This window comes from Ambystoma mexicanum, chromosome 2p (genome assembly GCF_040938575.1).
Source record: "Ambystoma mexicanum isolate Mex_15411 chromosome 2p, UKY_AmexF1_1, whole genome shotgun sequence".
Lineage (NCBI taxonomy): Eukaryota > Metazoa > Chordata > Amphibia > Caudata > Ambystomatidae > Ambystoma > Ambystoma mexicanum.
In genome coordinates this window covers 1,221,748,337-1,221,770,748 of record NC_090923.1, presented here as the reverse complement: position 1 = coordinate 1,221,770,748, position 22,412 = coordinate 1,221,748,337, and the positions used below count along the sequence as shown (strand labels likewise).

At 46.5% G+C, this 22,412-nt stretch overlaps 1 protein-coding gene and 1 long non-coding RNA gene across 8 annotated transcripts in view; one reads left to right on the top strand and one right to left on the bottom strand.

Moving 5' to 3' along the window:
- The window catches only part of TFE3 (transcription factor binding to IGHM enhancer 3), a 237,049-nt gene extending 215,623 nt beyond the window's left edge, over positions 1–21,426 (top strand). For all 6 annotated transcript variants that reach the window (XM_069645496.1, XM_069645491.1, XM_069645494.1 and 3 more), the window contains exon 10: positions 16,958–21,426. In XM_069645496.1, the coding sequence (XP_069501597.1) occupies positions 16,958–17,350 (393 nt within the window). In that variant the 3' untranslated portion in view covers positions 17,351–21,426. The remainder of the gene's footprint in view (positions 1–16,957) is intronic.
- Positions 1–22,412, bottom strand: part of LOC138567363 (uncharacterized) — a 211,424-nt gene that overhangs the window by 140,345 nt on the left and 48,667 nt on the right. The window contains exon 2 of one of the 2 annotated variants that reach the window (XR_011302178.1): positions 6,273–6,540. The exons of the other annotated variant lie outside the window; for it this stretch is intronic. This is a non-coding gene — a long non-coding RNA (uncharacterized lncRNA). Of the gene's footprint in view, positions 1–6,272; positions 6,541–22,412 lie in introns of those variants that run through there. 2 annotated transcript variants of the gene reach the window in all.

Here is a 22,412-nt window from a genome sequence, read left to right as displayed (position 1 = left end):
CTTCAAATGAAAATTATTTTGTTAAGCATCACTGGTGGCAGTACTTAGGTCAGGTTGGGAGGAAGGGGGTGAGGGCCGGGGGAGCTTCCTCTATAGTAAATAAGTGACGTTTAAGCCAGGGTTTGAAGAGATCAACAGTTGGCTGGCTTTGATTGTTATAGGCAGGAGGTTCCATTGGGGCGGGCTAATTAGAGAGAACGAGCGGAAGCAAGAGGAGGCACTGGTAGGGTATGGAACCGTGAGGTTGAGTGCAGAGGAGGATCGGAGGGAACAAGATTGTGAGTAACTGAGAAACTGCAGAGTCAGACCATTGCTTGCTTTGTAGATTAGGAGAAGGAACTTGAAAAGAGATTGGTTGTGCATGGAGAGCCAACCAGCATGTTGTCGCTAGGTAGACGTTGGGGAGGATCTGGGTTGGTTGTAGAGAGTGCTGGTAGCAAAGTTGAGGACTTTGGTTAGAGGGAGGAACGAGTAGAGAGGAAGGGCCAGGACTAGGCTTGAGCAGTAGTGCAGTTTGCTGAGCAAAGAGTGGAGATTGGAGTTTTTGTAGAGTTGTTAATGTGATGAATCGGATGATGCCATCACCTCTTTTCCAGAGGTAGCTTCTCCTCGGGTGGCCAGGGGACCGTAGCCATTACCTGATCCTGACCCTGGGGGCCGCTATTTGAGGGAGTATCACATGAGGGGAGGCGACCATCATGGGAGGAGGATTGGCGTCATCAAAGGAGACCTTGTATTGTCCTTTTCCTATTAGGGAGGTACCCTCCATTCCTCATGCCTTAATGGCATATTGTGGTAACCCCCTTCAACATGCCACACGACTTGCTGAGGGCATCCCACAATATCCTGTAATGACAAAGACTGACTATCAATCTCGTATATGTAAGTCTTTTAAAGATAATTCACACAACAGCACATGGGAATATGGCACCGACCCGAAAACCACACTTAAGCTCAGCGAATGCTGCAAACTGAACTGAAGTGGCCAACAGGACATCACAACTCTCACTTTCCTATTCCCACTACACCCTACTAATGCCCCCTTTTCCCCGTCTTCACGCTCTCCTTTTCACATCCGCCAGAGCGCCTGGGCACCACAGCAGTGGTGACTGTGCGCGGTGCAAATACCTTTAACATTAACATACTGGGAGGAGGAGGAGGAGGAGGAATGGAATTATGAAGATCACTAGAATATGGAAGTCCACTCTGTGCTCTAGTTGTTGAAAGGAGTGGCACCGTGTCAGGAGCTTTAAATGCCCAACAGCTGATGAAGTGGGAGAAGCTGACAGGAGCAGGCGGCTCTCGTTGAAAAGCGAAACGGCTTGGCGAGAGCCCAGCTGCTTGTGAGATCCGCAGAGGAGAGAGGAGCAACCGAGAGCTGCACGACGTGGAAGATCTGCCGGTCCCACCAAGAAGGAGAAGCATGAGAACCGGAGCCCTCATGTTGTATGCATAGCGGAAGGCTGCCTCAAGTCCGCAGAAGCCAAGCAGAGAAGGGACAAGACACTCTCCATAACTACTGGAGTGCTGCAGCAATCGGGGAAGCTCGTGAAGGATGCCGAAGTGGTCGCACATAAACGGTGAGCCCAGCTGAGAAAGGTGAGACGCCGGGGCGCTTCATAGCAAGTGCAGTGCACAATGGGAGAGGGCGGCAAGCATAGTAAACGTGATTACGAAAGGGTTGCTGACTAACTGGATAAAAAAAACATGCAAGAGGCTGAAGCCTGCAGTTAAATACGAGTCTAAAACCCATAATTGAAATGATGAGACTTGTGAACCTTCTGTAAGAAAGTCCTTGCAGGGAAGTATATCAAGCTAGGCAAAGTCAATTGTGTAAAAAGAATCCAGAGGAAGACCCATGCCCTTGGGATTGTGGATTAAGTGAACTGTGTAAGAAAGTCCTGTCAGGGTAGTGAGTATCCCGGGCAAAGTCAATTGTGTAAAAAGAATCCTGAGGCAGTCCCATACTCTTGGGTTTGTGAATTAATTGACCTATGTAAGACAGTACTGGCAGGAGTATATACCAGGCAGAGAGAAATCTGTGAAGTGAACTGCAAATATCAGGAAGAGGAAGTTATCTTCTTGAGTTATAAATAACTTGGTTACATTTTGGAATTTATGTTTTGCTAGAAAGAAACCTGGGGAAGGGAGGCATCCCCAGGACTTGTGTACACCATTTAAGTGGAAGCCTTTTTGTTGGAGTCATACGTTTTGTTGAACTTGAACATTTTTACACTTTTCAAGTCAACGACATTACCCATGGCACCTTTAGAGTTACTTTTAGAATGCCAGAATAGGATTCCGGACACAGGACATCCTTTTTGTGCTTTGGACATTTGACAAACCATTAGTTTTGGTTGAGGTAGGGAAATACCTCTCAGTGCAGGGACAGCGAGGCATTTTCCAACCCTACTTATTATTTGAATAAAAGTCTATAACAATCAACATAACTCCTCGGTGTCCGCTTCTCATTCCTGGTTCATCACAGTAAGAAAAGGATGAATTTTCTGAATGTTGAGGAGGTTAATATGAGAGGCAGAGGCATTAGTAGTGATAAATTGTTGCAGTCGTAGATCGCTATCAAAGAGGTAGCCTTGGGTGAGGGAGCAAGAAAGTCATGTTTGAAGGAGATAGGAGAGGGGAGCATTGGGAGTTGGTAGAACGATGACTTCATTTTTGAAGAATTCTTCATGAGGCAGCAGTGAGCCATCTAGTGACAAATTGCAGTGAGACAGTTCGTAATCCATTCCAAGATGGCTGGGGTGAAGAAAGGAAAGGAGAAATATATTTGAGTCATCAGCAAAAAGGTGATGGTGAAAAGCCAAAGGAATGAGATGTCTTCCTTGGGCAGAGGTATAGAAGGTGAAGAGCAGATATCCAAGGACTTATCCTTGGGGCTGGGGAGGTGCCAACGGGGAGAGGGGTGGGGTCAGAGGTTTGCGAGTTCCAAGAGATTTTAAAGGAGCGACTTTCTAGGTAGGAAGTGATCCATGCAAGATAAGATTTGTGAAGACTCAAGGTCCTGGACATTGAAGAGGAGAGAGGAGTGGTCGACAGTGTTAAAAGTGGCATAAAGGTCCAATAGGATGAGAATAGAAGAGTTTGGAGTAGTGAGCATTAGAGAGAAAGTTGGAGACATGACCATTATCCTCAAGGTACTTGGTGATCCGATCGAAGAAAGCTCGCTCAAGGACCTTTTGAATAATGGGGGAGAGAAACTGGGTAATAGCTTGCTGGGATGTTTGGGCCAGCAGAGGGTTTCTTCAACAGGGGTAAAACAGTCTCAGGTTTGAAGGAGGCAGGAAAGAGCTCAACAGAGAGAGAGGTTAAACTGCTGTGGTGATTCACAGGATCTTGTTACGTCGCCCCTGAGGGGAGCCCTTCCCAGTGAGGCTAGGGAGGTGAGCCCGCTACGGAACAATCCCTCCAGGGGTAGCGGAAAGCTGGACGTCACACTGAGAGACTCCCCTCATGGGGGCAAGGACTCCTGTTACGTGATGGAACTCCCTAACCCCCTTGTCTTTGAGACCATGACATCCTTGAGGTCCTTCAAGAACCTAGCTGAAAGCACTAGTGTTTGTTACTACAATATTCCCTCCTTTTCTCACTTAACACTACCAAGATGAGCAGTAACATAAAGAGTGACAATAAGTCATCTCCCAAAAGTACTGAGAAGAGGAAAATTGAAGGAGTAATGCAAACTGCTCCTTTTACAAGTCTAGACAGTACTGATAAGAGGTGGCCCCAAAGAGGTATGTAGAATACTCCATTGATACAAACAAAGGACTATGGCACTCCGGGGAGGAACCAGCTGCAGGACATAAAAACCAAGAAGGGACTCAATGAAGAGAGAACCCGGCGTGAAGCCAGTCAGCCCCCGGAGATTCAAACCTGGGAACGAGGAAGTGAGCAGGAGAAGGTGGTCCTCAGTTGTGAGGACACCCTGGAACAGTCGGCAGAGCACTCCATAGTCAGGTGGAGACCCCACCTATGCAGAAGCTGGAGAGAGGCCAACAGTGGTCCTTCAACTACGCCAACACTGAAAGGCCAAGAAACCTGCAGTGCAGCACGAAGTGGAGAGAGAAGCTCAAAGAGCGTTCGACAAGAGCGAGCAAGACCATCACCCTGGGAAGAACCAGTGACATGCCCCCAGCCCAGAAAGGAGGTAACTGGAGCCACAGAAGATCCGGTAGTGGTTTGGGCAACAGTAGTTGTAAGGAAGATGCAACCAGTGAACAGTATCTCAGGAGTAATCTTCCTCGTCATAGTAAGGAAGATATCATGAGTGAAGTGCATCTTGGGAATAACCTTCTCGTCGCAGTAATTGCACGAAAGAAACCAAGAGTGAATATCTCGGGAGTAATCTCTGATGTCACAATAGTTGTTAGAAAGATGCAAAGAGTGAAGAGTATCTCAGGAGTAATCTCCCCCATCACCGTAATTACAGGAAAGGTACCAAGAGTGAAGAGTGCCTCTGGAGTACAATCACCCTTGTCACAATAACTGTAAGAGAGATATCTAGGACAAAGATTACTACAGGAGTAGTCTCCCTCAGAGGGTTTGTGGAAAAAGCCAAGGACATGAACAAGGGTTGAACAGAAGCTCATCTGGTTTTCCACGTTGAAGGTGCAGGAGGCAACTTTCTCCAGCTACAGATTTAATCAATTTTAGAACTTACCAGCTTGCTCCCCTTCCGCGCAGCATTGCGAGCACTGGGCTCCTGCTGGCAACAGGAGGCGGGGCTGCAGTGAATCACGTGCCGTGATCACGTGACTGTATTACGGCCTTCAAAACTGCACTGCAGCCGCCCGAGCGGCGTAAGCCCTGGTGGCAGAAGGGCTGGTAGGGTGTCTGGCTGGGTCTGGGTCGTGGCCACCGAGATATACCCAGACACAAAGGCGGAGCTCGTGGAGAACCCAAGTAAGTCCCCATTGATACTATACTACATGTCCACAAAGTACATTGACTATATTATGAACTGTAAATAAAAAAGAAGTGGGGGAAAGGAAAAAAATAAAAAATAAAAATAAACCAAAAAGGAAATTGGTACGAAATTCTGGAAAACATAAAAATAACTTTCCCTTGCTCCCCTCTGGATTTTTCGGGGGGTAATTCCATCTTGTGGACACTTACTAGGGCACAGCTGAGGGGCTGGTGGTCCCTTCATTGTTTGTGAGAAGCATATTGCATGGCTTCATATTTTATTGACCATACTTAGACATTGAACGCGCCTGCGACAGGGCCAAAGGGACATAAAAACCACGTGTGCCTGAAACCAAATTTGATCGCATCAGAGAAAGGACGGAGACTGTTGGGGCTTTGACCTCTTTGATCCCGCCAGGTAAACACATCTGATACTATCCCACCTAGAGCAACTGTGAAACTACCATGTCACTGAGATACAACCTGAGAAGTGGCCCATTAGTAGAAGCACATAAAGACCAGGAGGGGGAGAGCTCTCGAAGTCATAATGTCTCATTACAGCATGATGATACCATGCATGAACTGCAAACGAGTATTCCCGCAGGTCAGACAGGCTTTACACACGTACAAATACACAACCCTGTTCCCACATATCAGAACGGAAGGGAAAACTTGGGAAACACAGTTTCCTCCTTGATCTCAATGCTTAAACGAGGAAAAGATTATACACTTACAACCACAAACATCAAGGGGACCATAGACCAATACTTCAAGACAAGAGGCCATAGAAACCTGGCTGAGGGCAGAGAGGGTTTACAAACACCTAAGCTTCGCAAAGCCAAGCCTGTAGAAGAGATGGGAAATGCCACCCTCCAAATCGCAAGCCTTGACCTCTCAGAAGGCAGTAACTTGTCCGCTATTTTACCACACAACGCTCCAGATTCTGGTCCTCCTCTGAATGTAACAGAAAACACTAGAAGAGAATCAAGAGATCACTCGGCCTCGAGTTCTCAACCAAACATACACGAACAGCTGCCTTTGAGAAGACCTCCAACAGAGGAACTCATGGCCAGCGAGATAACTTTAACAGCTTTGAATTTTGTTCTAAATTCCTTGGTGGGGGTTTTTGAGGCAACAAAGGGAGACATTCAAGTACATAATGAAATTTTGTTAGAAATATCTAAAGATTTCGATTTGAATCCTCAATAGTGGGACTTACCAACGCCATAAACAGCGCCATTCTACCATCAATAACATCATTAGCAGGAGCTCTAGCATCACAGAAAATGGAGATAGCTGACATTAAAACTATGCTTCGGAGTATAAGTTTAGAAAGAAAAGAAACCAAATCAATGCTACAAAACCTTATTCAGAACCAGGGAAACGTCAAAGGGCATGAGCAGCCTCCACCGGTCGATCCCTTGAAAGAACGATCCCCCTCCACTTGGGACGATACTCCACTATCCTCATCAGTGATGGAAGAGTTCTGCCGTTTAGCACAGTTGGCGGACACTGTTCCACAAGATGAGATGATCTGTATAGAAGAAGATTCTTCTCTGAAACTAAGTGATATCGAGGAGGAAGGGAGTCCCGTAGAGGAAAGTGCAGGTCAAACATCTCAAAGGAGGAGGAGGGTGAGGAAAAAGAAACAAAAAGATGCAAGACATACATCTCAACAGCCCTCCAGACAAGAAAAGAAACCTAAAAACACGAAGGCTAAAAAATCAAATAATACTGGTACAAACAATCATTAACAACTTAGCCAATCCATCAAAAAAACTAAATAAAGAGAAGACAGACAAAGGAGAGAAACTTCCTTCAGAAACGGAGACGGAGTCCCCTGATGTGCAGGAGCTGGGGAAGAACAAGCGCCAAACTGAGGTCCGACATTAAAAACGTGTCTAACAAAACAGTAGGAATACAAACAGAGCAAATAGACAGTAAAAATCTGGAGAATGCAACAGGCCCAGTGGTGGGCATTCTTCCACCATTGATTGCAGGGAAATCAATAAAGTGGGCCCCAATTTTTCTCGCTAGAGCCATATTGGTTCCAATAAATCTGCCCCAGTTAGGAGCCCCTGCTTTAAAAATTGCTCCGATGTTTCTTCAAGGACAAAAGAAATCACAAAAACAGTAGGACCCCGGGAAAAAAGAGACGAGAAAACTAGTGGGAGCCCACCACCAATCCGGGCCCAAGGAGACCTATTAACATTGCCACCATTGGAAGAGGACTCAATATTTAGGATTCCTGCAGAGCAAGTAAATCACAAAGACACTGGATCTAGAAAGGAGGGGGTGCAAAACGAAAGGACAGAAAGGGAATCATCATTTGGTAAAACAAATCCTTTCGCATCCCTGCGGCTGTGGTTCATAGGTCACAAAGATAAAATGAATTGCAAATACTTGAATAGAGGGTCACTCTTGATGCTCTTTAAAAAAAAAATACCAGATCTATATTTTATTTTCATCAAATGATATTGAGTATGTTAGATTCACAGAGCAACAGGTGTCCCATTTAGTGGAGGTCAGGTTTACATCTAAGATAGGGGCAAAGGCAATCCTGGAAGCGGCAGGCCCTTTACAAAAACAAGGTATAACCATATACGAAGCCATGCCATCAGATACCAGGGTTGGGGAAGGAAGGGAGGAGGGAACAAAGGAAGGAGTGAAAACAAAAAATGACCAAGTAAAGGAAATGTCAGCTGCAGCGCATGGTAAAATCGAGGGGGATAAACTGACAATGTGGGCGCTGCTTCCGGAGATCATAACACAGGACTGCCAGAAACTGGGCGTGGGCGAGACATGTCTTTAGTTGGGAGAGCATGAGGGTGGTAAGTTGGAACACGCGGGGCTCCAGTTCTTTTAGGAACCTCAATATGAGATCAGAGGTATTTGGCAAGTACGACCTGATTCTCCTACAGGAGACATGGTTAGTCAACGCACCAGAGTTAGAGGGCTTCATAATAACCACACAACCTGCAACGACAATGGGAAAAGGAAGGCCAAAGGGAGGTTTGCTACTTGCCTGCAAAGCCACTCGTTTTAAAGATATGACAATAATCTCAGAAGAACAAGGGGGGATTTTGGCAGTAAAATGTGTGGTAGCTACATCCAAAGGGTTGAAACAAATAGCAGCAGTAAATTTATACTGGAATCCTGCGTGTTCAAAGCTTGCCGTATTTCTGGATGCCTTGTCTAGCGTTTTGACCGAAATAAAACTGACCCACCCCGACGCATATGTTTTGGTGGCAGGGGACCTAAATTCTCAATGCGTGGAAAGTGGTAAAGGGAGAGGAGCACCTAAATACAAGGCCATCTCCTCAAATGGAAATGTTTTTTTAAAGATTGGGACCTGAAAATGGGGAATGGATCTCTGAAAGGAGACAATCCTCCGGCAAGTACATGGTCCCGGGGAGCATCAGAATCCATTTTGGACTATATGTTCATGTCTCCAAGCATGTTTGATCAATGTGAAACTATGGGAGTAAAAGAAGGAAGCACAAGTGACCACAAACGATTACAAATGTCAGTTAAATGGCAAAATGTAAGGATTGTAAAGAGGCTGACAGAGCAAATAGTAGTAAACAATCAAAAAAATCGGTTAGTTAAATATAACAGGGAAGCAGTGAAATTGAATCAAGCCCTGGAAAAATGTAAATATGAATTAAGCGACAGAAAACTGAAAGATATGTGCAACCCTTATGTTTTCCATGACTTTTTGTGGTCAGTTGAGGCTCACAGACCTGTGGTAGGTCAAATGAGAAAAACCCATAAGCACACATTTGACGAACACACTTGGGAGCAGAAACGTGAGATGCGGAGGTCGATAAGCGCCATTAGAAGGGAGGAAGTCGTTAAATCTATTAGAGAGGCAAAATAAAGACCATCAAAAGCAAATACTAACAATAGTCGAAACAACAACGAATGTCCCGCGCCCAGAAAGATGGGGAAACCATGCTCAAGGCCGTCCTAAATAAGAACTCAAGGAATTTTTGGTCTTTAATTAACCAACGATCTATGGACCAAGCCGGAGCCTTGTCAAACATGGTTACCGAAACACAGTGGATAGATTTCCTCTCGAAGAAATATTAAAAGTCGAAGGGGGAGCCACCTTTTTTCATCTCTGGTGGCCAGTGGACTTTGGACATAACGGAAGACGATATTTATACCCTAATAATGAAATCTTCCGCCTCAAAGGCCGCAGGCCCTATTGGCTTAACATAACAAGTCCTGAAGGGAAACCCTAAAACGTGGGCCAGCCTCTTAAACACACTGTTTCATAGGATATTGGGGCTCAAAAAGATCCCGTCATCTTGGAAATCAGGAATCATTGTCCCAATATTCAAAAAGGGGGATCGAAGAGACCCCCTAAATTATAGACCAATCACCCTCCTCGATGTGGAAAGTAAGCTGTTTACCAGCCTAGTGCTGAGAGACTTGGAAGCTTGGACTGAGTTAAACAACATCCTCCCAAAACAACAGACAGGTTTTCGAAAGGGATACTCCACATCGCTCAATGGCATAGTACTTTCCGCCCTCTGCAACAGTAAGGTTAGAGGTCAAACTTCACGACTATATGGTGCTTTCATCGACCTATCAAGCCCCTTTGATCTGGTGAATCGGGACAGACTATGGTCCAAACTAAAATGTAGGGGTGCTCCGACCAAGCTTATTGATATATTGGTCTCCCTGCATGAAGGAAATACGGTACAAGTAAAGTTGAACCTAGATGGGTTCCTATCAACACACATCCCGGTGAAGAGGGGGGTTAGACAGGGGTGTATGGTTGCTCCCTTACTGTTTAACTTCTGTTTAGCTGATTTTGGACAGGAGGTCGAGACCGCAGCACTGGGCAGTGCCAAGCTAGGCACAAATGCAATAAAGTGGCTCATGTATGCTGACGACATCGTCCTCCTGGACAAGAGAGGCTATTAAACGCCTTGGATCAATATATGAAAGACAATGACCTTAAGTTAAACCCGGAAAAATCGAAAATCGTGATTTTTGGAAAGAAAGGTGGTAGAGAAGGCAATTATTGCTGGACAGTGTGGGGCAAACGAATACCTGTGATATAGCAGGTTATTTACTTGGCTATACTCTGTATGCTACACCAAGAGCCTGTACGCTATGGTCAAAGATGCTACAAAAATGCACCCAATTGACCGCCCAACTGCAGAAAATGATTAAGCATTATTGCAGGTTTTCTCTCCTCCCTGCTATCCGTTTCTATCGTGCAAAGATCATTCCTGTCCTCTTATATGGCTTAGAGGCAAAACCATTGGCTTGGTCGATGGATTGGCAGATAATAGAAGGCAGGATCTGGAAAAAAAAGCTCTATGCCTCCCAAACAGCTTACCAATGGCCAGCCTGCGTTTTGAGTTGGGCCTCTCTTCACTTGGGGCTCAGGCAGATTGGAAACTTCTATCACTCTTTAATCTGATAATCAATCCAAGGCGTAATACACTATATGAAGATCTACAAGTCCACTTGAGCCGTGTTTCGGTGGGGGTACTGCATGACTTAAAAAAAAAGGTATCCCAAGAAATCCTTTCCAAATGTAACAGTGACATAGATACTCTAACCACAAACCCCATGAAGATCAATAGGGAGCTACTATTATCAGATTGGTTAATGACAAATCGATCATACACGATCCTCTATAGTGGCACCCTCACTTTCCCCAACGGACAAGAGTCTCAGTTCCTTAGCTAACTATTTGATGAAATTCCCGGATGTAAAAGGGAGGCAAAACTTTCTCAGACTTCGGTTGGGTTTGATACGTACAGGATCAGTCCTTGCTTGTTGGGGCTGGGGTGAAAGGAGTAGACACTTATGTCTAACATGTCAGGACCCAAAAGACCAGCCATTGGAGCATCTATTAAGATTTTGTGAAGGCACATGGGAGGTGCGAAAGAAACATTTGGAACGTTTTGTCTGCTCAAGTGATTGGCTGTCATCGGAGGACTTTTGGGTGAGAATGACTTCAGGCCATTAAACAGCGCTAACCATAAACGTGGTTAGAGTTCTACAACAGATAGGATTCAATCGAAATTAAAAATGTTCATCTATTCATTTAGCTAGAAGCATTGAAGATAAGAAATTGGAGAAACATGTTTCTTTTTACTGAGCTTTAAATATGAGATGTAAAACTGTAAATTTTATTTTTTGAAAGTCTTTTTGTACTTGTGAAAAAAAAACATGTTTTGGTTTATACCACAATAAAAAAAAAGCCAGGGACATTACAGGAGTGATATCCCTTGTTGCAATAGCCAAGAGGGAGACAATATGAAAGTCCAGGAATATATATAACGCTAAGAAAGAATAACTGTTGGGCATTTAACCAAGCCCAAAGACACCCCTCTGAGGAATTACAAGGGCTTATCAGAACTGTTACAAGAGACCATAATCAGCCCTTCAGGTTGAACCGGTTGGACCAGGAAAAGGGAGTCATTCTCCTGGCTTCATTTCTGTTTGCTGAATACGTTTAATTAGTGATAGGATGAGAGTAGGAACATTTTGGACAGAGGACTGATTCTTTAGTTTGACAACCACCCTGACGACGAGCAACCGAGTTAGAATTCAGTTAGGTTGGGCAACCCTTCTAGTTGTAGGGAAAGATAGGTCCTGTTTCGTATTATTTGAATAAAACCATGAGTTTGAAATGCCACCCCTTTGTCTGACTCTTTCTGACTTGCCACACCGCTCATAGAGATAAGGGCAAGTGATTGAGACTGTCTTTGAACATTTGGGAGTGATAGGAGGGCAAGATGAGTTGGCACTGCAAAGGATGAGTGCTTATTCAATAGGAGAAAAGTAGTTGAGTGTAGAAGAGGTGGGGCTGAACAGAAGGAAAGTTGGGAAGTGAGAGGAGGACTGCGAGTGTGTCATGTGTCATGCCAGGTGAGCTGCAGGGCCCCCCATTCCACTCTTGCCACCTTGTGGCCATGTAGCCCCAGAACCCCTCGTATGGATCCCTTTCCCGTTCTCCACGGCTTCCCCTTCCCCTCCCTCTGCCCGCTTCCCGGACCTCCCTCACCTGAGATTGTCCAATCGGGCCTGCACTGTGTCTGGGCCTGCAGCTTCACCGTGGGAGAACGCCATTAACAGCAAGGTGACCCCAGGTGAGCTGCAGGGATCCCCCATTCCACTCTTGCCACCTCGTGGCCATGCAGCCCCAGACCCCCTCGTATGTTTCCCTTTCCCGTTCTCCATGGATTCCCCTTCCCCTCCCTCTGCCTGCCTCCCGGACCTCCCTCCCCTGTGATTGGCTGACTGACTGGTCTTAACTGAACCAACCAAGGCAGCCCTCTGCCTGGCAGCCCTTCGGCTAAGGGCCCCAACGCAAAAGGCGGCTCTTGCACTGGCGGCTCCAAGATGTGTCTGCCGGTGTCCGCAGGGGAAGCAAAGGAAGCCAGCAGCCAACAGACACCAACAGAACTGTAAGTGTGGCAGGGGTGGGGGGCAGAGCAATCACCCCAGAAAGCCCTCGCCACTATACCTTACCATAACGTCGACTGCCATAGAATTACAACATGCATACTGGAGAGATTAGTGACCACCGACCGAAATACACTCCTGGCTGGACTATAAAGGTTGCACTGCACTACGCACTAACATACTGTTATGTTTGCTACTCGGCATTTATATACCACTCTATATATCATTGATAGGTCTGCAAAGCCAATGTTAACTAGTGCCAATGTTAACTAACCTATAGAGAATGGTCAAGATCAGCCTATGTCACCTTATACAGGTGTAATAATCGTTAGCATGCACTGAATCGCATCTAGATACAATGATTATTGTTAGCATGTGCCATACTTAGATGGATTCCTCAACGTAGCCTGCGTCGCATCTAGATAGAATTGTGAATGTTAGCATGTGCACACATAGAGGGAATTCCTAAGCTTAGCATGCGCCACATCTGGATAGAATTGTAAATGTTAGCATATGCCACACTTAGATGGAATCCTCAACCTAGCCTGTGTCGCATCTGGATGGAATTGTGAATGTTGGCATGTACCACACTTAGATGGAATCTTCAACCTAGCCTGCGTTACATCTAGATAGAAATGTAATTCGACGATTGATATACAACTCTTTTGCCAAGCCTGGACAAAGCAAGCAATTATGAATCAATAACCAACCTATTAACAATTTCACTCCTCTGCATACACCTCTCAAACTCGAACCAAACACAACCACAAGCCTTAAAAGCAGCAAACCGCACAAACTTCACTACACTGCAACAACAAAACAAACCGCACATACACTTGCACAACAGCATGCAACGACTACCGACAGTAAAACACCCCAAGCTTAGCCAACAGACCCACCGGGCTGAGGCTGCCAACAGCGCATCACTGCTCTCTTGCACTTTTCCTGCTCACTCCCACTAACAGACCCCCCCCCCTCCCTTTTTTCAGAGCCACCAGAGCGCCAGAGGACCACTCCGGTGGTGATAGTGCGTGGTACAAATATCCTTTAACATTAACATGAATATCATAGATTTTAGAGGAAAAGTAGCGAGAGAAGTCATGAACAGAAAGGAAGGAAGCTATGAATATTGGCTTGGGAGGTGTGTGCAACGATTGGTTGGTAGCAGAAAGTTTGCAAGGGTGATTGCGAAGAGAGGAAATTAGGTTTGTGAAGTAGGTGGATTTGGCAAAGTCTGGTGCAGAGGTTAGGGCAGCAATGGAATTTTTGTAGGTTAGGAGTAGGGAAGGTGTTATTAATTTGCACCAGCATCGTAGGCCACAGCACATGTTTGTTTCGAGGGTCTGAATTTCAGAGGTGATACAAGGCTGACGATGGGGACGGGAAGGTGTGAATGTGTAGCAGGATAGTGTTGGTCAAATGTAGTCATAAGTGCACAGTGAAATTCAGAGAAAGCACAGTCATTTTGGAGAGACATGAATAGAGGAAAGAGATGGGAGGGAGGTCCTGACCTCCTCAAGGTATGGGGCATGAGAGTCCTGCCCGAGTTCCCTTAGTCATTGAAGAGGGGCAATGAGGAGTAGAATGTGGAGGGACCTCGATGTTAAAGTAAACAATGAAGCTATCAGAGGGAGAGGGGTCAATGGAGAGGTCTGAGGAAGAGAGTGATTTAGAGAGAAAGACAATGGGCCTCATTACGAGTTTGGTGTTATCTGGGCGGTAAATCCGCCCAGATACCACCAAACTGAATTACTGTTACCGCCACTTGGTCTAAGTAGCGGTGTAAGTGCCCATTTTATTTGAGTCCATAGGACTCAATGGGGCTTTTTTGATGGAATTACCGCAGCAGTAATTCTGCCACGGTAATTCTGCTGATTTTGCCGATTTTAAGGCAGAGAGTTGGATGAGTTGCCTCCAGCAGTATGCTGGAGGTAAATCGTCCACTCCAGGGTCATACGCGTAGTATGGCAGAGCAGGAATATTGGTAATTCCGTTCCAGCCAGTTTTTTCCCTGTGGTGCCATTTTTGTAATGAGGTCCAATGTTGAGTTCCACCAGAGTGGCTAGGCTAGTCGTGGAGGGAGTGGTCACATAGGATGGATTTCAGTTCAAGGCAGGTGGCTGCAGGGGACTGGGGAAGGTAAAGTCCCCCAGCATGTCAATGGGGATGTCCGTAGCAAATGACTCAAAGAGAAGTGTCGGGTTGGGGGGTGGGGGGAATTGAGAGAACCAGGGGGTTGATAGAGAGCCAGAACAGTAGGGGGGAAGAGTTGAATTGTAGCATATTCAGAAGAGCAAGAGTTGTCAAAAGAGGGTTAGAGGTGCAGTGTTAAGGGACTTATTGATGGGGAACCCCACATTGCCACCTTTCTCACCAGGTCTGGGAAAATGGGAGAAGGTAACAGATTGAGTGTGGAGAGCTGCTAGTGTAGCAGAGTCATGAATAGAGATCGAGGGTGATAAGAGCCAAAGTGGTCATTGATGTAGGAAGACGTGTTGGAGAGGGATTGTGCATTCAAGAGACCAAGTGAAAGAGTGACAGGAGGTGGAGATGGACAGATGTTGTGCAGTAGGCAAAGGTGACAGATGAGGTTGGAGATCTTGGTAGAATGCAAGCGTCTTGTTTGAGGGATGCAGGGGGGAGGAGGAAGATGGCGAGGCCGGAGACTGATGCAGAAGTTACACCAAGTTGAGACTGAAGGCTAGTAGAAGGTGTAATGAAGTGAAATCAAGATGCACGATGGAGGGGTAGAAGAAATAAGCAAGTGAATACAATGAAGAAAAGGTGCAGCCCATGGGAGAGACAGGGTAGGTAGGTAAGCAGAATGGGAAGGGGTGGATGGCTGGCTAAGAAGAAGCAGGTGTAACCTCTGAGCTTGGCAAGAATTGGGCTATAGGTAACCAAATGGCAATTAACAGACCCAAAACAGCAGTCTGACCCTTGGGCTGTGCATGCAGCTAAAGGTGTGTCTGCTATTGCAAATGCAGTTGGTGGGCCGGTTCATACTGCCCTTCGGGCCAGACCACCAGGCCTGGTTTTGCTGGAGAATGTGGGTCAGTATAATGGCTTAGTGCACTGCAGAGCTGCTTGTTTTGGCCAATGTTTATAGACCACTTTACTTTAAAAGGAAGCATTTTGCCCGACCTTTTCCCAAGCATGTGCTCCCAGGTACCACTGAGCTTTTTGCAAAAGGTCCTGAAATGCCAGCTCTGAATGTGACCACTTTGTTTTGGAGTCGAGGCTTTCCTTGTGTCCCTGTCCAACATTGTTTGGCAGCGATGGAGATTCTGCTGTTGGTGCAGGGCAAATAGAGAAGAGCCTAAGGTCCACTTGCAGGTAAATGGTACACTCTGTTGCCCTGTGTCTCAATACCATGTCTGTCTGGAGAGGAGGGTCTGCAACCTGCGGCTCTGCAGATGTTTTGTCCTATGACCTCTCACATTTGACTATGCTGGATAAAGCTGATGGGATTTGTAGTCCAAAGCATCTGGAGGTCCAAATGTTGCAGAACCCTGCAGTAGAGCGGCGTAAATATTTTGCAGGCTTGGCACAGAAGTATCATTTTATTGAAACGATCTTGTCCTGTTCACCATTATCTACGTGCCCTTTCAGACATAGTCTTGTTCTGTTGTTTAAAAACCAGCCCCATGATTTGCTTCCCAAAGAGATAGTTTCCAATGTTCTATTCCCCTCTATCTCTGGCCAAAGGAATCGCTTCATATTTTTCCTTCAAATTATTTGCACCCTCCACTTGAGAGAGTCGGTTCTTGGAAAGATAAGCATGGCGCAAACAAGGGGAGCAGTTCTGTGTCTAATGTATAAGTGCAGGTCTGAAGGAAAAAGGGGGCCTGTCATTAAACAGTTAATCATGCCACCACCGAGATCAGATTAAGGAATTGGGGACTGTGGTACATTGGCCTCAGTCTTTTATGGAGCAGAAACTCCACACACCGCATGCTCTCCTTTCCAGAATACATAGCAGAAAATTCCGTTTGGAGTGAGTGGAACAGGAAACAGTTTGAAATGGTGCAAAAACTTTAAATGATTGTGCCAGATCACCAGGCAGTAGGGGAGGGGGGGCATCTTGTGCTTTTACAGAGGCACTATCTAAACACCCCATCCCATTATAAAATGAGGAATATCCTTGTATATTGAAGTAGTGGCCACATTAATAGTTATTGAGGACTACTGGATCACGAGTGGCCCCATATATAGGTTCATGCACATCAGCATAGATTTAAGCAGTAATCACCCCCCCCCCGTGGATTGCACAAGTGGGCTTATGTACGACGATAGACAACCCTGCAGATTGCACAAATGGCTCCATACATAATGATGGAAATGTCTGTAGATGCATCAAGTTGCCTCATTGACTCATGCATTGTGATGGCTACACAGATGAATTCTACGAGTAGCCCCAAGTACTGTGATGCACAGCACATCTCTGTGGACTGCATGAATAACTTAATCTCTAGCGACGACTGCGCCACCACGAATCGCAAATGGCCACATGTATAGTGATTGACATCTCTGTGTATCTCATACTAACTTCATTTGCAATGACTGATGGCACCTTCTTTTCTTGTGGTTCTTGCAGGAACTAGAGATGCAGGCCCAGATGCACGGTTTCCCCGTTCCTTCACCCTGTAATCTGACATCTGCCATGGTCAATAACATTCTCAAGCAAGAAGAGGCCCTGGAGGAGCAGGACTTGAACTTCGTCCCAGGCCCACCCGCAGGCCGCCATTTGGACACATCCTCCAGCCTGGACCTCAACACCCTCCACTTCGGTGTCCCGCTGGGTGACCTCATCGACCCCAGCATGACCTTTCACCTAGGCATGACAGCCGACTCAGCCATTGCAGACATTCTGATGGACGACACACTTTCGCCCCTGGGAGCATCTGACCCGCTGCTCTCTTCTGTCTCCCCTGGCGCTTCCAAGACCAGTAGCCGGCGCAGCAGCTTCAGCATGGAGGAGGATTCGTGATGAGGCTGCGCGGCATGTGGGTTTACGCCCACAGGAAACATTGTTGAGTAGGGTCTATGGTGCATCAGTTGGGACAAAATGATTAACAGAAAGAAAAATGGATGCCAGCACCACAGAACGCATGCATGTGCTCTTTCTGACCGTGACTTTTCATGCCAACCTCCTTGTCCCGCTAATTCTCTGTTGAGCACTGCTTGTGCACCCACGGTTAACCTTGCCTCCATTAAGGGTTCGCCACTGCCGAGTCTGGATCCAGAGACGCACATGTTCAGCAACAGAGGCTCTGAGGGGCGATTCTTGGAGGCTCTCTGTGGAGGGTACCACAGATGTCAATGCTGGGTCAAGGAGATGGATTCTCCAGCAGGAGAAACTGGATGCAGCCAGTGGTAGAAAGGAGAACAGAACCTGAATCTCTGGATTCAGAGGGGCAGAAGGATTGAGGCCCTGCCATGCCTGGGCGTCCACTGTGAGAATGTGGAAGATACAGATCTGTGTGTTTACACTCCATACCTGCTTCTCTTTAAGTGTCTTCTGCCATTTGGCACTCATCAGCATTAACTGACATCACTTTGCTGTATACGTGTTCTATTCTCACAACTTTCCTTCTCATCTTCTCCCTTATTCCCCCTCCTTTCTTTGTCACTCCAGTACCACTTTTCTCTGAGCTGCTGTTGTGGCCTGCAGGCTTCGGGCCAAGAATGTTGACCCTACCTGGGTAATCGGCAGAGGTCAGGTCTACGTTAATGCGCACCTGAAATAAGACACACATTTACTTGGGGTACAACTGCATACTGCGTTGGAGTTCAGGTGCATTCCTATCCCTGTTGGGATAGCTGCTGTTGCGGTGTACACAATTCACGCAAAGCCAATCCCCCCTCGAAGGTTATCAGCAGAGGAGAAGCTGTTCGCCTTTGGCCCAACATCAACCATGGGTGGATCACGACTGGCCTGCAAGAGATTGATGTTGCAGTCTTGCCGTAGTCTCTGTGGACCTGGGCGTACATAGACCAAGCTAAGAGCGATCAACCTACAAGCCCCCCACCCATAGTGTGGGATCCCACTGAGCAGAGATCAGTGGTGGCCAACCCCACTGATCAGCCCAAACTTCCCAAGCCAAGTCCTAGCTGATGCAAGGTGTATGTGGCGGCCACCCAGCGCAATGCACTTGCAGTAGTGTAGCGCATGAGGAAGTGTGGCGTGAGCGAGGCTGGCTGGTAAAATGCAGCCCATGGAGCTGAGAAACCTTGAGAAGCCCAGGAACCTCTGCTTGGCTTCTCGTATAAAGCGCTCTTCCTAGTGAAGAGAGGGTGGAAAGAGATTTAAGGGAATAAATAGAAATATACATAGTGTAGAGGAATAGCTTTATATTGGTGTTCATGCACAGCATGGTGCAGGAGTCTGGCAGGCTCATATATTTTTGTACGCCTCTTTGATTGCTGGACAATGCAGGACTTTTGTCTTGTCGCACAAGGGTGTCATTGGTTGTACTTCGCACGATCAGGGTGAATGCAAACCAGTACAATATGGGATTTGTGATGAACCAAAAAAAACAAAATCACTGGAGGATGTTACACGATGGCATGCCTGCATCCGATGTGGAAAATTTGCCATATTCCTTTAATGCCTAAACAGGGGTGAATTGATTAGCAAGCCGTAGCTGGGGGGGGAGAAGGGGGAGCGCTGAGGGATATATTTTTTTTAATCGTTGGATCAATCAGTGGATCAAGCTGATGAAGGTCCTACAGCTTTTAATTATTTATATTAATAAATATACATTTATAAGATTATGTATATTTATACATATACTTTTCAAATATTTATTGCATGAAACAGAACGAGTTCATGGTATTCGACTGCAAAATGTGACCTGATCTTTTTTTAAGTTGAAAGGCGAACCAGAGAACAGCAAAATATTTTTACTTCTCAAACAACTTTGTAAGTCCCGAGTAGCAGAATGCTCGGATGTATGTCACTCATGTGTTCTTTGGTCTTGCCTATGCAAGCATGCAGAACCCAGAGGGTTCAATAGATTTGGTGCATATATATAGCCAATAGCGTACTGTAGCTTGCACATTCCGCTGCAGTGTAGCGATGCACTCTCCTGGGCAGGGCGCTGGCAGCGGCCCCACCTTCCAAACATTATGTGAAGCTCCACCCACCTCTTGCTGCGATATTAACACTCCTCACTAAAGCGTGTTTATCCAGCAAGCCCCTGATTTCCCTAGGTCAGAGTTGTCCAACTCCAGGCCTCGAGGGGTTGGATCCATGATGGCTTTTCAGGATATCCATCATTAATATTCATGAGATAAATGTGCATACGATTCTAAATCCATGCAAATCTTTCCTCATGAATATTAAACAGGGATATCCTGAAAACCCATCGGGATTCCGGCCCGCGAGCCCCGGAGTTGGACAACCCTGCCCTAGGTTATCCAAAGAGATACTGAGGATAAGCGGGGTCCGCGCCCCATGCTTGGATACTGGGTATCCTGCATTTGACAGCGCCACAATCTATTTGTGAAAGGCGGCCTCCTGTATGTCTAGACCCATGTTCTTTGTGTCTGGGCTTGCGGGCCTTCGCGTGCTGGCTCTTCTTCCTGCAGGAGTAGGCCCTGTGTTCTACATTTGAATTCCCTTTATCTCTTGTCTGGAGGCCATACCTCCCAACCGCCAAGGCTGCTGAAATTAGATGTTTTCTTTTTAAAGAGTAAGAGCTCATTTAGGTCTGTGGTGTGGAGGGGCATGGGTCTTGCTGTGAGGGCGAACCGAGTCCAGAGTGGGTGACACCTGCCAAATTTAGATGAGCTGAGAGGTGTGGGAGGCCCTGCATCCTTCACATGGAGGCCTCCCATCATATGTTGACCTGTACCCTGCATGTGGAGGCATTACGTCCCAGGTGTGAAGGTTATGTGTCCTACATGCGCAGCCGCCACATGCTATGTGTGAAGACCCTTTGTCTAATGTGGAGCATGCACAGCCTAACCCTTTTCTTTCAAGTCTGAGAAAGTGGGTTTCTCCCGAGCATTTCATCCCACTCCCCTATGACTGCCTGAGGAAGAGTAAAAAGAGGCCCAGCGTTTTTCAGCGGCTATTGTCTGTGTCTCTTGACGCTTCTGCCCCTTCTCTTCATCGACCGCATGAAGATAGACCGATGGAGCCGTGGCCCCACTGAGCAATGTGGCAGGCCTCGCTAGAATGGGCCATGATATTCTTTTCTGATTGGTCGCTGATGAGACGGAAGTTTTACCATTCCTATACTTTTATTTGAAAAAAATATATATATATTCTAAAAGTGTAGGAAGAACTTGAAACGTGCACTTTCAGTGCACTGCGCTGAGCGTTCCCTTAAACAGCAGACACATGTGTTTGGGGGTTTGCATTGCACGTGGGAGGGGGCGTGGTGATGAGGGTTGTGGGGAGCGGGGGCAGGCCAGTAGGGAATATAGTTCCCCTACTTCCTTTCGTACACTTCGGCCACTGCTTTCTGGAGATGTACAGCTAAGTAGCGGTCACCAGGCTTGAAGATGTACCAACGCCTCTGCATCTTGTTTATGGAGAGGGTCGTCAAACCGCAGCTACCTTCAACCTACGCCACACCTGTCCTGATGCTTGTTTCTCTCTAGTCCGATTACAAGGTGGTAACCAGTGTTTGTGGCTTTGATGATAATTGCCACCACACCACTGGCAGCGGTAGGCACAAGCATTCACAAACTAGTTTAACTAACAAGTGTCTTTATCATTGAGTTGTATTGTGTGTAATATGTTGTATGTCTTTATAAAGTGAACACCGGCCTTCTTAGACTGTTTTTGTTTTAATTGTAAAGACCGGCATGTCTCATTAAATACCTGCGTGTCGCTGCCCAAATCCCCTCTGTGTCGCCTTCACGGTGGAGCACATCTTTTCAGACTCTGCTCCTTTGGTCTTGCCTCTTTCCTACTTCGTTTTCTTTCAGTTCACAAAGTGTACACCAGTAGTATTTTGTTTTTTTTTTTAGATATTTCAGCTAAAACCATGTTTGTATTTAATATCTTTTTGTACTGGGCAACTGGGATAAACATCTTGTCTTGCTCTACCAGTCGGTGCTGTTTGTGTTTGTCTTTATTGGACTGGGGTTGGTTGGGGGGGGGGGGGGGGGCGGGTCAATAGAGGCAGAGGCCTCTACGTCAAGTTAAGTTATGTGTTTCGGATTTATATCTAGCACCGCTGACACTTCCATGGTCTAGCATAGGCCAAGACCACCAATCCCACTCGGACTGTCCATAGCACCGACTGCTCAGGGCCCTTTCTGTCGAGCTTAATCAGTGTGTTTTCTGGAGCCATGTGTATATCCTCTACCCACAACATTCACTCACAGTGCACCCCAAAGTCATTCCCCCCTCCCTCTAATCAATGCTTCTTCCAATGCACAAGGCCCACTGCAAGGCGATGGGGCTTCAATAAATGATGGAGCTGTTTGCATGGATCTACGTGATCACTGCGCATTGGGAAATTGCGGATCTGAAAAGATCAAATCGCAAAATCCTGTTGCGCAGTGATCACGTAGATTACCTTCCTACCATCCTGCATCCCTCTACCACCCGTCCCACTTACCCTTTTCGGCGGCACACACAGCAGTAAGCCGCTGACACTCCTGTACCCCTGCAGTGTCTGTTCCCGACCACTGACATGGGTCAGAGCTGACGCCGAAGGGTCCCTTTTTCATTTTCTTCAGTTTTTTTATTTTTGTTTTTTTGTCTCCCGCTTCAAATGGCATGGAAGTGGGGATACCCCTGCAACCCCCGAAGCCCATAACGCCGGAAAAGAGGAGCGGGGGACACCCCCGCAATCCCTGCTCCCCATGTTCGGCATTATGAGCTTTGTTTTATTTTTCACAAGCCGATTGCTCAGCAATTTCGCATTCAGCTTTTTTTTTCTCGATATTTTAGGGGAATACCGTTTGCACACACTCATTCTATTGTAAGGAAGGCATGGTATCAAAGTAAGACGGACACAAGTAACACAGTTCAAGGGTGTTTATTATACTGGAAAATGGTTGAGATAAACACCTAATCTAAAACGAAA